We start from the raw sequence: 12,836 nt of genomic DNA, 5'->3' as shown, positions 1-12,836 counted from the left end.
CATCAGCTGTAACAGCGGCAGGGGGAGGAGGAGGAGTCACTCGGGGCTTCAAGTACAGGGACTTCGAAAACACGAAGCCCCCTACTTTGATGGGACACAAGACCCCATCAAGGCGATGAGGTGGAATTCAGATGTGGAGGGGTGTTTCTTTACCTGCTCGTGTCCTACTGACCAAAGGGTCAGGTGTGCTCTGAACCTGCTAAGGTCCGGGGCCAAGGACTGGTGGATATTGACGACTGGGTCGTACATGGATGATCAGAGAGCTGTTGTTACTTGGGAGCAGTTCAGGGATATGTTCCGCGCCCGATACATTCCACGGGTCGAGCGGGAACGGTTGTCACAGGAGTTTTTGAGTTTGAGACAGGAGGGGGAGTCGGTGACGGAGATCACCCGCATGTTCACAGAGAGGGCGATGTTCTGCCCAGAGTTTGCTTCTGAGCAGGCTCAGATGACCCGTTATCTGAGCATGCTTAAGACTGACATCCGTCAGTTTGTGTCTACCCGGCGATGTGATACTCTTTTGGAGTTACAGGAGGCCGCTAGGCGGCGTGAGTTGGAGATTGAGCTGCAGATGAGGGAGCAGCGGCAGGCCCCGGTGCAGTCGCAGCCGGCGCCTAAGCGGTCTAAAACCGCTGATTCTAGGACCGGGGGTCAGCAGAGCCGCACTTGTGGAAAGTGCGGAAAGAGTCATTCTGGAGTTTGTCTGACGGGTAGTGGGTGCCACAAGTGTGGCAAGGAGGGGCACTATGCTAGGGATTGTCGCCAGACAGCCCCTGCATCAGATATGAGGATATGCTATCGCTGTCATCAGGTTGGTCACGTGAAGACCAACTGTCCACAGCTCGCAGCCAGGCCGGTGCAGGCTCCAGCGCCGGCTACATTGAGGATATCGGATGGGAGGCCAGTCAAGACAGAGCCTCCGAAGGCTCAGGGGCGTGATTTCCAGTTGACCGCAGAGGAGGCCAGGACAGCACCAGATGTGGTTGTTGGTATGTTTCTCTCCTTTATTTCATTTATTATGATTGTATTATGCTTATCTGTTGTACCTGTGATTAGGTACGTTTTTAGTGAACTCTTTGCCTGCTTTGGTTTTATTTGACTCGGGGGCGAGTCGGTCCTTCGTATCTCAATCATTTAGTAGGGAGTTCAGTGTGCCAGTGGGCGAGTTAGAGTGTCCGTTGCGAGTTTCTATCGCCAACGAACAAGGGGTTTCTACTTCTTTGGTTTATCGAGGGTGTGAGTTGGAGATTTTCGAGGTGTCATTTTCGATAGATTTGATTCCGATCCCCATGGGGGAGGTGTGTGTGATTGTAGGCATGGATTGGCTCAGTCGGTTCGGTGCTATGATTGACTGTGAGAGCCAGCGAGTGGTAGTTCGAACTGGTTGTATATGGTGAGGGCACCAGAGTGGGATCAGGGTTTTGTTCAGCCGCCAGGGCTCGGCAGCATATTCAGCACGGGTGTGCGGGTTATCTAGCGTATGTGGTGGATACGCGGGTCAGGGATCAGATTTCAGTTTCAGAGGTTCCAGTGGTTAGGGATTTTGCCGACGTGTTCCTGGAGGAGTTGCCAGGGATACCTCCGGAGAGGCATGTCGAGTTCCGGATCGACCTGGTACCAGGTGTGGCTCCTATCGCCAAGGTGCCGTACCGATTGGCGCCACCCGAGATGCAGGAGCTTTCTTCACAGCTACAGGAACTGTTGGTCAAGCAGTTCATTCGACCTAGCAGTTCTCCATGGGGAGCACCGATCCTTTTCGTTAGGAAAAATGATGGTTCGCACCGGATGTGCATTGATTATAGGGAGTTGAACAAGTTGACGGTGAAGAACCGTTATCCACTCCCAAGGATAGATGATCTTTTTGATCAGTTGCAGGGAGCGTCTTAGTTCTCCAAGATTGATTTGAGGTCGGGGTATCATCAGGTCCGGGTCATAGAGGAGGACGTGGAGAAGACCATGTTTCGGACTCGTTATGGTCATTACGAGTTCGTAGTGATGCCATTTGGGCTCACTAACGCGCCCGCAATATTCATGGACCAGATGAATCGGGTCTGCAGACCGATGCTTGATCACTCGGTCATTGTGTTTATAAATGATATCTTGGTGTATTCCAAGACCCGTGAGCAGCATGAGGAGCACCTCAGGGAGTTGTTGGAGGTTCTGAGACGAGAACGGCTGTATGCCAAGTTCTCGAAGTGCAAGTTTTGGTTACGAGAGGTCCAGTTCCTAGGACATCTCGTTAATCAGGAGGGGATTTTGGTCGACCCGGCCAAGATCGAGGTAGTCATGCAGTGGGAGGTGTCGAGATCTCCCTCGTATATCAGGAGTTTTCTGGGTTTAGCCGGGTATTACCGGAGATTTATTCGAGATTTCTCCAAGATTGCGGTACCCCTCACTCGTATGACGAGGAAGGGGGTGGATTTCCGGTGGGGACCTGAGCAGCATAGGGCGTTTGAGACCCTCCGTTAGCGCTTATGCGAAGCTCCAGTCTTGACACTCCCGGAGGGAGTTGAGGATTTTGTGGTATTTTGTGATGCATCCATCACAGGTTTGGGGGCGGTCCTTATGCAGAGAGGTCGGATGATAGCCTACGCGTCGCGGCAACTGAAGCCGCATGAGACGAGATATCCTACTCATGATCTGGAGCTGGGAGCGGTGGTGTTCGCTCTCAAGATGTGGAGACATTACTTATATGGGGTTCGATGTACCATATATACAGATCACAAGAGTTTGAGACACATCATGGATCAGCCAAACCTGAACATGAGGCAGCGCAGGTGGCTGGATGTAGTCAAAGACTACGACTGCGAGATCCTTCACCACCCCGGTAAAGCGAATGTGGTTGCGGACGCTTTGAGTCGCAAGTCAGCTGGGTCTTCCGCCCCAGCGGTATGTATGAGGATAGCGGTGGATTCTCCGCTTGTGAGTTTGATCAGGGATGCCCAGGTTGAGGGCATGCGACCGGAGAACTGGAAGTTGGAGAGGATCAAGGGTGAGAACACCCGGTTTGTGCAAGATAGCCGATGATTATTGACCCGGTGCGGTCGGGTATGGGTTCCGATGTCTGGTGGGGTCAGACAGACAGTCATGGAGGAGGCTCATAAGTCTCACTTCTCCATTCACCCGGGGGCCACCAAGATGTACAGGGATTTGAATTTGGGCTATTGGTGGCCGTGCATGAAGCGAGAAATCGCTTGGTACGTCGAGAGGTGCTTGACCTGTAGGATGGTCAAGGCCGAGCATCAGAGGCCGCATGGCAAGCTGCAGCCCATGGAGATTCCCATGTGGAAATGGGAACATATCACGATGGACTTCATTACTAAGTTGCCGAGGACGGAGAAGGGATTTGACGCTATATGGGTCATCGTAGATCGATTGACCAAGAGTGCCCATTTCTTGGCAATTCGGGAGAGTTCGTCGGCCGAGAGGTTGGCCGACATGTACGTCCGCGAGATCGTGTCTCGTCATGGGGTTTCGGTCTCCATTGTCTCCGACCGAGATGTTAGATTTACCTCCCGTTTCTGGCAGAAGTTCCACGAGGAACTGGGCACACAATTACACTTTAGCACAACATTCCATCCGCAGACCGACGACCAGAGCGAGCGGACCATTCAGACCCTCGAGGATATGTTGACGGCGTGTGTCATTGACTTCGGTGGGAGCTGGGATTCCCACCTACCCCTTGCAAAGTTCGCCTACAACAACAACTATCATTCCAGCATTGGCGCCCCGCCCTTCGAGCTGTTGTACGGGTGGAGATGTCGCACCCCGGTTTGTTGGGGTGAGGTCGGACATAGGGTGATGGGTTGGACGGAGGTAGTCTTGCAGACTACTGAGAAGATTCAGCAGATTAGGCAGCGGCTGCAGACCGCTCAGAGTCGGCAGAAGAGTTACGCCGACCGGCGCCGATCCGAGTTAGAGTTTCAGGTCGGTGATATGGTACTCCTGAAGGTCTCGCCCTGGAAGGGTGTGATCCGCTTCAGAAATAGGGGAAAATTGGGTCCCCAATATATTGGGCCGTTCAGGATCATTGCCAGGATTGGCAAGGTGGTATACAGGTTAGAGCTTCCGAAGGAGCTTAGTCGGATTCACAACACTTTTCACGTTTCGCAATTACAAAATTGCGTTATGGACCAGGAGGCGGTGGTATCACTGGACGACATCCAGGTCGATGAGCGTCTGAACTATGTTGAGAGGCCCGTGGCCATATTAGAAAGGAAGGCGAAGATTCAACGGAACAATGAGATACCTTTGGTGAAGGTACAATGGGAGCATCGGAGGGGGTCCGAGTGGACGTGGGAGCCAGAGGAAGAGATGCGGGAGCACTATCGGGAGTTGTTTGCCGCGGAAGACTTCGAGGACGAAGTCTAGTTCAAGTGGGGGAGAACTGTAACGCCAAGATTCTCAGGTATCGATTTTATATAAGAATTTCCTTGATTCAAGGTCTACTCGACGAGTTGGTTGTCCTACTCGTCGAGTAGCAGCGGGTTGGTCCTCGTGTTTTTAGTGACCTACTCACCGAGTCCAAGAAGGGACTCGACGAGTAGGAGCTGGAGGAAGAAACCCTAATTTCTGGGGTTTTGCACCCTATTTAAGGATCACTTATTCCCCCTAACCTCTCTTACTGCCTCCCTCGAATTCAGAAACCCTAATTGTGTTGTCCCTCTATTTTTGTGTGCTTCTAATCTTGAAAGAAGATCTTTGGAGTAAAGGGGCTTGGAGTTTAAGAAGTTTGAAGCAAGGGGCTGTTGTAGATCTGGATTCTTCTCTGTTTTGGCACTGTTTTGAAGGTAACAATTTTCCACCTTGACTCTCCTTTAGTTAGATCTCTTCATTTATGGGTTTAGATCCTTTTTGGGGTTTTGAGGTGGTTCGCCGTTTTGGGTTAAGATCTGAGGTTTTCAACCTCAGATCTGGACTCCTTTAGTCCCTATTTGTCATAAAGTATCAGTCTTTGTCAAGCTATGACCTTTCCTCTACCTTGAGCCACTCCTTTAGCTTGTTTTGGGGCTTTATCATCTTGCATGCACGTAAAGTTTGCAACTTTACGTGATAAACATGCCCTAGGAGCTTAGATCTGCAATGTGGAGCCTTAACATGGCTTAAAAATCTACTGTATGGATGAAGGTCTGAATGGACTCGGTGAGTCGGATGAACGACTCGGCGAGTCCGATGAAGATTGCCTTGGGCTCGGCGAGTCAGTCGAATGACTTGGCGAGTCGGCTATGGTTTTCCCAACCTTTGGACACGTATGAACCCGACGAGTTTTAAAGGGGAAATTCGACGAGTTGGACAAGGAGTTTGCGGCCACTGACATTAGGAACTCGACGAGTCGCTCAAGTGACTCGGCGAGTTAGCGACTTACGCAAGGAACTCGGCGAGTGGTTGGTTGTACTCGACGAGTTGAGGTCAACATTGACTGTTGACTTTGACAGTTGATTTTGACTTTGACCAAGGGTTGACTATTGGACTTCTGGGGCATTTTGGGAAATTGGAAATTTACAAGCAGGGTTCTATGGTGCATTCAGGTGGTGGAGTTGTACCGGCAATCCGAGAGCTTGAGTTTACCTTCGAGTCGACAGTGCGAGGTGAGTTACCCTCACTATATCAATAGGGTCTAAGGCACCAAGGTCGACCCTTTATATATTGTATCGGGATTATGGCATGATATATTTATTGATTACATCCTGGTAGCTAGGATGATGGTATGCTTATTCTTGGTGACCTGGTTAGGTCAGCGCCCTGGTTATAGGATAATGCTATGTTAGTGATCGGTTAGGTCGGTAACCCGGTTATTGGGATGTTGCTATGATTAGTGATCTGTTAGATCGGTTTGACTGTTATATGATATGAGCTAGCGTATGGTATTTATGTGCACATGTTTGTTGATTTGGGGTTGGGTTGAGGCGGTCCTGCTTTGTGTTGTAGGCCAACATACCCGGGGAGCGGTCCGGATAGGCTGTAGGCCCTGCGAGGCGGTCCAGTCATGCCGAAGGCTCGGGAGCGGTCCAGATAGGCTGTAGGCCCTGTGAGGCGGTCCAGTCAGGCTGAAGGCTCATTATGCATGCTGATCTGTAATTGTTATTTGTTGTGGTTATTTTGGTATGAAGTTGGTATTTTGGGGGAGCTCACTAAGCTTTCGGGGTTACAGTTTCAGTTTATTGTTTCAAGTACACCAGAGGATCGCGGCAAGGCGAAGGCATGATCGTACAGCTCCTCATGATTTATTATGTTTCTGGGAAAACTCTAATATTAGATATTTTGAAAACAAACTTTGTAATGATGATCGATTTTTAAATGTTTTGAAAAATTTTTAAATTGGCATGAAATTTTTGAGTGTTACAGTTTTAGACTCCAAGCACGAGTCTTGATCTTATTACATTTCTTTTGACTTAGTTAGTATCTAAGTCATGCATTAGACATGCATGACTGAAAAGCTACAATTTTTTATAGTCCTTAGGGTCGAGGCAGACCCTCTGGAAGGTCCCAAAGAATGTCTTAAAGTATTAAGAGCTTAATACTCAAAGTTGGTCAGAACAGGTCTCACGACGTGAGAAATGGGAATCTCACGACGTGAGAAATGAGGTTGTGCCGATCTGAGGATTCTGGTTGGATGAGTTGTAACTGAGTCGACTCACTGAGTGGTTCCAGGTCGAGTCCATTCTCACGACGTGACCAGAGAACAGGTCATGACGTGAGGGTGAGCAGATGGTAATGTTGACTGTTGACCTTAGGCGTTGACTTTTGATCAGAGTCGACTTTTGGTCAACTCTTGGTTTTGAAAGGTAGACTAAAGGTTTGCCTTGTATGATTATCTAGGTGTGGTGTAACACCGATGTAACTGACCGTGAGAGCAACAGTAGTTGATTATTGATCGAGAGGTGAGTTTCCTTCACTATACTCGTGGGTCGAAGGCACCAATGCCGACCCACCAAATTATATTAGACGTTGATAATTGTCTTTGTGGCAATTTCCTGTTATGCATGTATGTGCTTGCTGTCTCTGTGACTATTACTATTATGATTATATGCTAGTTGTAGGGGTGAAATAGACCTGATGCCGGTTGAAAGATACTGAAGGGGTGAAATAGACCTAATACCGGTTGAAATATACCGAATGAGGTGAAATAGACCTAATACCGGTTGAAAGATACCAAATGGGGGTGAAATAGACCTAGTACCGGTTGAAAGATACTGAAGGGGGTGAAATAGACCCAATATGTTTTTGACTTTTATGTATGTATGATATGTAGTATTTTAGGGGAGCTCACTAAGTTTTGTGCTTACAGTTTACAGTTTATGTTGCAGCTACTTCCAACTCAAAAAGGGAAAGACCCGACTTGATCGCACCGCATCAGCCCATGTTTTGCGCATTATGTGATTTTGGGATTTGCACTATGATATTATTCACTATGATACACTTTCGGTTGTTTTGATTTGATTATTGGACGTTTGAAATGAATTAAAAGCAAAGTTTTTGTTTGAAAATTTTGGGATGTTACAAATATATTTAGTGTTACACTAAAATCCAACACTATACATAGTGTTAGGTATAGTGTAGGATTGAAGTATTATAATGTAATTTATAGTGTAGAGTTGGAGATGCCCTAAACAACCATTTTCAAAACTACATCACACAAACTTTTTTATGACAAAGTGACAAACCCTTGATTGAAACCTTCAATATTCAAATTTGAGACATCTCCTATAGGATGCCCAAATATTACCCGTGAGCGATCAAAATGTTGGTTAATAAAAGAAAAAGAAAACATAAAATCAAAATCATGAGAAGAAGTGTATTTGATAAAATTTATTTTATTTGATAAGTCTATCCATCAATGCATACAATTAAACTCTTGCTATAGATTAGGGCCTCTACATCGTGCTATTCTAGACATAGAATCTGATGGATATTAAAAATTGTATAACTATCAATAAGGTATGTATAAGACTGCACGGTGTGGGCAACCCCCACAACCGTTTTTGTGACGTGGAACCCCCCTCAACGGCGTTGTAACGCGGAACACCGCCCCCTATTCATTATCCGGCGTTATGACCCAATCTGTTGCCCTTCGTTGCCCTCTCAACGTTTCATAACGCGTGAAACGGTCGGATTTTTCACCGTTGAGAAGTTTAAAAAAAAAATTAACCATTTTATTTCAACTATATATACATATACAAACATAATATTTTTTACAACCTTTTCTCATCTTCATCTTTATTCTATTCACAAAAAAACCCAACTTTCCTTTCAACCAACTATGAAGCAAAACCCGAACACTCCGCCACCAAACACAAACACGTCCATCCCAATGGGTTTCGCGCAATATGGAAGTTATATGAACATTCTCACCTCAAACTCACCCCCAATACAATTTGCTACATCCCCAATGCAATTTCATACATCCCCTTACATGCAGCAAAACCCAAATCTTCAACAAAACCTTTTCAATGCTTTCAGTTCCATGCAACAAACAGCCACACAACCACCACCATAAATTGTTCCTGAAACACAAGCGGGAGGCAGTGGGAAAAGGGAAAGGGAAAGGAAAAGGGAAACGGAAAGGGAAGGCAGTCGGGGATACGGAAGAAGAATCTCCACTATGGTGGACAGCGGATGAGGAGTATGCTTTGGCGGAAGCGTGGTGCGGGACTTCAAAGAATCCAACCAAAGGAAATGATATGCGAAGAGTTGGGTTTTAGGAAGTCGTGCTCGGCAAATTCCACACACTTATGAAGAAACAGTCGTATCGAAATATCGACATGCTTAACAGAAAATGGACTGCGATCAGTCGACGGTGCACCAAGTTTAATGGTATTTGCATGAGAGTAGAATCACAAAGGCAAAGTGGTGCGAATGATTTTGATGTTTACAAAGCCGCAAGGGAACAATATCAAGTGGAAATGGGGCATGCTTTTGAGTTTGAAAAAATATGGGAGATTGTTAGGCTAGATCCAAAATGGAATAAGACGCTGACATCGGGGGAGGCACAATCAAAAAGGTCCCGTAATTCTAGTTCGTTTGACGTTTCCGACGCGCGAACAAACGTCGATCTCAATGCAGACACTGATGATATCCCCGGCGACATCGAAGAGATCTCCCCCCCATGTCGACCGGTCGGACGAGACAAAACGAAACGTGCTCAACGTCACGCAAACGAAATTGATAGAAGGGCATAAGAGTTTGCGGAAATGAAAGCAAAGTTCGACAAACACAATTTGATTGCCCAACAGAAGGTTGATGTGCAACGTGAGCACTTGGAGTTTCTTCGTAAGCAAGCTGAGAAAGATGAGATGACGAAGGATTTAGCCATTCTCCAGACCAGCGAAGCAAATATGGGACCATGAGAAACGCTAGTGCTCCGGAAGATGAAGGAGAAAATCGAAAGACAATATTTGGATGACTAGTTGATCGGTTTTAGTTTTTTAGGACGTTTGGTTTTTTTTTCTTCATTGTTTTTTTTGTGTAATGTTTTTTTTTTTAATTTTAATGTTATGGTTAATCTAGGAGTTAATCAAATTGCATGTTTTTTTTGTTATTAATCTAATGTGATTAAAAAAATATAATGAAAAAAAAAAATAATCAAAAACAAATTAAATTGAAAAACAGAAAAAAAATTAAAAAAAAATTATGACATGGAAAATTAAAGATGTTATCACTAGTTGCCCATTTCCTCCATTTGGGGTTATAACACCAAAATGACATGACATGTGAGGTGGTAATTTTTAGGTGTGATAACACCTTTTAATTAGTTGCCCACTAGTCTAATAATACCTAAAAAAAATTATATCAATTTTAAAAAGTTATTTGTATGTAAATTTTACTTTAGATGGTTAAAATTATTAAAGTAAAATATAATTAAGATTTTATTATATGTGTGGAATAGTGGGGATTGTTTCTAGATGTAAAGTGTAAACACAAGAAGTCTTCTAGAGGCTTCTTTGGTATCGATGTAACCACAGATCGAAAAATCTGGACCGTCCATATCAACCTCCTCAATAATATCACACCTTCTACCCCAAAATTCCAAACCCCTCTTTCTCTCTTTAGCCGAACACACCCGACTCAAGTCTTCACGATTTCGATCTCTTTTCCGATCTGCTTATTGGCAGGTATGCTTCTATATCTACCTTACAGAATTTTCTACGCTGTTATTGTGTAAAATTGCGCGATCATATAGTTTCCCGATCTGGTTTTAATTTGATTGTGTTTTTGTGTTAGATTTGTAATTAGATATCGAAGATCGAAGAAACAGGATGTTTGGAAGACAGCCGAAGAAGAGCGATAATACGAAGTACTATGAGATCCTGGGTGTTCCCAAAAGTGCTTCCCAGGATGATCTCAAGAAGGCTTATCGGAAGGCCGCCATTAAGAATCACCCTGACAAGGGTGGAGATCCTGAAAAGGTGCTAATACCTAACCCTAATCTTTCAGTTAATCTTCAGTTATTATTGTACTCTGTGTTGAACCTTTAAACCTCATAATACTAGAGAACAATAGGATACAGCTTGTTGTGAAGGTTGTTACTTGATGAGTTTCGTATGGTTTAAATCCGTCACTGGGTGAAAATTGGCTCCTGTAATTCCTTAGATGATGTTTTGATAAAGACAAGTTTTATTTGTTAACCTGTTGGTTAGGTCTAATGTTATGTCACCATTAACCTTTAGAAAACTTTAGTCAGTTCATATGCTGTATATGGCCTGGATCAATATGATTTGGATTTAGTGCATCTTTAAGGAGCCCTTAATGCTGAAAAGGAGTGTTACCTTTGTAGTTTCTATTAATCGCCTTCTATATGAGACTTTTGCTCATTCTTGGGTATTGTATATATTCATATGATGCTTTGATCATGATAACTTGCTGGTAGGGTTATGCAGCTGAAATCATTTAAAGAGATTTTTATTTTTATTTTTTTTATTTTTCTAATGTTGATTCTGACAGCTTTTATAAATTATAATACATGAGTTGTCTTAAAAATCAAGAAGGAATTCATACACAAAATATCAAAACCAGTTTCCTCTAGTTAAAGTTTTGAATTATAATCAATAAATGTTAATATTGTCTCCATGTTAAGTTTAGAAAAATGATTCTTTTTTGAGACAAATTTCATTTTATGGGCATCAATATCTTTGTATTTATATCTGTGTTATGATGTTTATCTTTTAGTTTAAAGAGCTTGCTCAAGCATATGAGGTATTGAGTGACCCCGAGAAGCGTGAGATATATGACCAGTATGGTGAGGATGCCTTGAAGGAAGGAATGGGTGGCGGAGGTGGTGGTCATGACCCGTTTGACATCTTCCAATCCTTCTTTGGTGGTGGTAATCCCTTTGGTGGTAAGCAGTGTCAATCTAGTTCTTGTCCATAAGCTCCATTCTTGCTTAAAGCTCATGGCTTTGTGTTTATTGCTTGATTCATTTGAAATATTTGTTCCTAATTCCAGGTGCTGGTGGTAGCAGCAGGGGACGAAGACAACGTAGGGGTGAAGATGTCATTCACCCTCTTAAAGTTTCCCTTGAGGATCTCTACAATGGAACTTCCAAAAAACTTTCTCTTTCACGTAATGTACTCTGCTCCAAGTGTAAGGGGTGAGTGAGTAGTCATTGGTCACCTTCTTTGATATTTTATCTTCTACCCTTTTTCTAATTCCCACTAACTCAAGTTATAATTTTGCAGCAAGGGTTCAAAATCAGGTGCTTCAATGAAATGTGCAGGCTGTCAAGGTTCAGGAATGAAAGTCTCCATCAGACATCTTGGCCCATCTATGATCCAACAAATGCAGCATCCTTGTAATGAGTGCAAGGGAACTGGTGAAACCATCAATGATAAAGATCGCTGCACACAGTGCAAGGGTGAGAAAGTTGTTCAAGAGAAGAAGGTTCTAGAAGTCCATGTGGAAAAGGGCATGCAGAATTCCCAGAAGATCACCTTCCCTGGTGAAGCAGATGAAGCTGTAAGCTTTTTTCATTTATAACTTGTCTGGATGTATAAAGTCATGTATATATAGATTATAGACTGATTTTGTTTATGTTTTTTGCAGCCTGACACGGTTACTGGTGATATTGTGTTTGTGTTGCAACAAAAAGAGCACCCTAAGTTCAAGAGAAAGGGTGATGACTTGTTTGTTGAGCACACGTTGAGTTTAACCGAGGCTCTATGTGGGTTCCAGTTTATTTTAACTCATTTGGATAGCAGACAGCTTCTCATCAAATCGGAACCTGGGGAGGTTGTTAAGCCTGGTAAGTGTTTTGTTTTCTTTGTGAGTTGCTTAATGTTATTAGTTTTAGTCTGTTTATGATTGTTAATTTCTGATCTTTGTTTGTGTAGATCAATTCAAGGCGATAAATGACGAAGGAATGCCGATGTATCAGAGGCCATTCATGAAGGGGAAGCTGTACATCCACTTTACTGTGGAGTTCCCGGAATCATTGTCACCTGAGCAGTGTAAGGCGTTGGAGGGGGTGCTGCCACCTAAGCCTTCCATGCAGATGACAGATATGGAGTTGGATGAATGTGAGGAGACAACTCTACACGATGTCAACATTGAAGAGGAGATGAGAAGGAAACAGCAGCAACAAGCTCAAGAAGCTTATGATGAAGATGATGAGATGCCTGGTGGTGCACAGAGGGTGCAATGTGCACAGCAATGATTTGAGTTTTGAGGCATATGGAGTACGGAGGTTTGGTTATCTATTATGATTATGATGATAGGTTTTGGCAAGACAATAATGTCAGGCTGTGATTTTCTTTCTTTATACTGTCTGTCTGTTTGTATTGAGACCTTTTGAGATTGTATGGATAATATATGGTTAAAACTCATCTGAAATACTTGTTTAA

General features: G+C 44.2%; 2 protein-coding genes across 2 annotated transcripts; both read left to right on the top strand.

Annotated features, from left to right (window-relative positions):
* The first annotated feature begins 8,732 nt into the window (after nt 1-8,732).
* LOC145158461 (uncharacterized) lies at nt 8,733-9,179 on the top strand. The gene has a single exon (XM_079077355.1). The coding sequence runs from the start codon at nt 8,733-8,735 to the stop codon at nt 9,177-9,179; it is 447 nt and encodes a 148-aa protein (XP_078933481.1).
* Nucleotides 9,180-9,965: 786 nt separating this feature from the next.
* On the top strand, nt 9,966-12,836 carry LOC145160948 (dnaJ protein homolog). Its single transcript, XM_079080334.1, has 7 exons — nt 9,966-10,112; nt 10,222-10,406; nt 11,167-11,335; nt 11,443-11,587; nt 11,676-11,952; nt 12,040-12,238; nt 12,327-12,836. Exons 2-7 carry the CDS (start codon nt 10,257-10,259, stop codon nt 12,647-12,649), a joined length of 1,263 nt encoding a protein of 420 aa, XP_078936460.1. The 5' UTR covers nt 9,966-10,112; nt 10,222-10,256; the 3' UTR covers nt 12,650-12,836.

This window comes from Lactuca virosa, chromosome 2 (assembly GCF_052849685.1).
Source record: "Lactuca virosa cultivar CGN04683 chromosome 2, Lactuca_virosa_CGN04683_v6, whole genome shotgun sequence".
In the NCBI taxonomy this organism is placed as follows: Eukaryota; Viridiplantae; Streptophyta; class Magnoliopsida; order Asterales; family Asteraceae; genus Lactuca; species Lactuca virosa.
This window is presented reverse-complemented; position numbering and strand designations above follow the sequence as displayed.

Bases quoted from the DNA above. Each gene is read 5' to 3' on its own strand.
- LOC145160948 (XM_079080334.1), top strand. From the start codon at position 10,257: ATGTTTGGAAGACAGCCGAAGAAGAGCGATAATACGAAGTACTATGAG. The intron at 10,407-11,166 runs GTGCTAATACCT...TTTATCTTTTAG, and splicing joins AGGGTGGAGATCCTGAAAAG to TTTAAAGAGCTTGCTCAAGC. The intron at 11,336-11,442 runs GTAAGCAGTGTC...TCCTAATTCCAG, and splicing joins TGGTGGTAATCCCTTTGGTG to GTGCTGGTGGTAGCAGCAGG.
- LOC145158461 (XM_079077355.1), top strand. From the start codon at position 8,733: ATGAAGAAACAGTCGTATCGAAATATCGACATGCTTAACAGAAAATGG.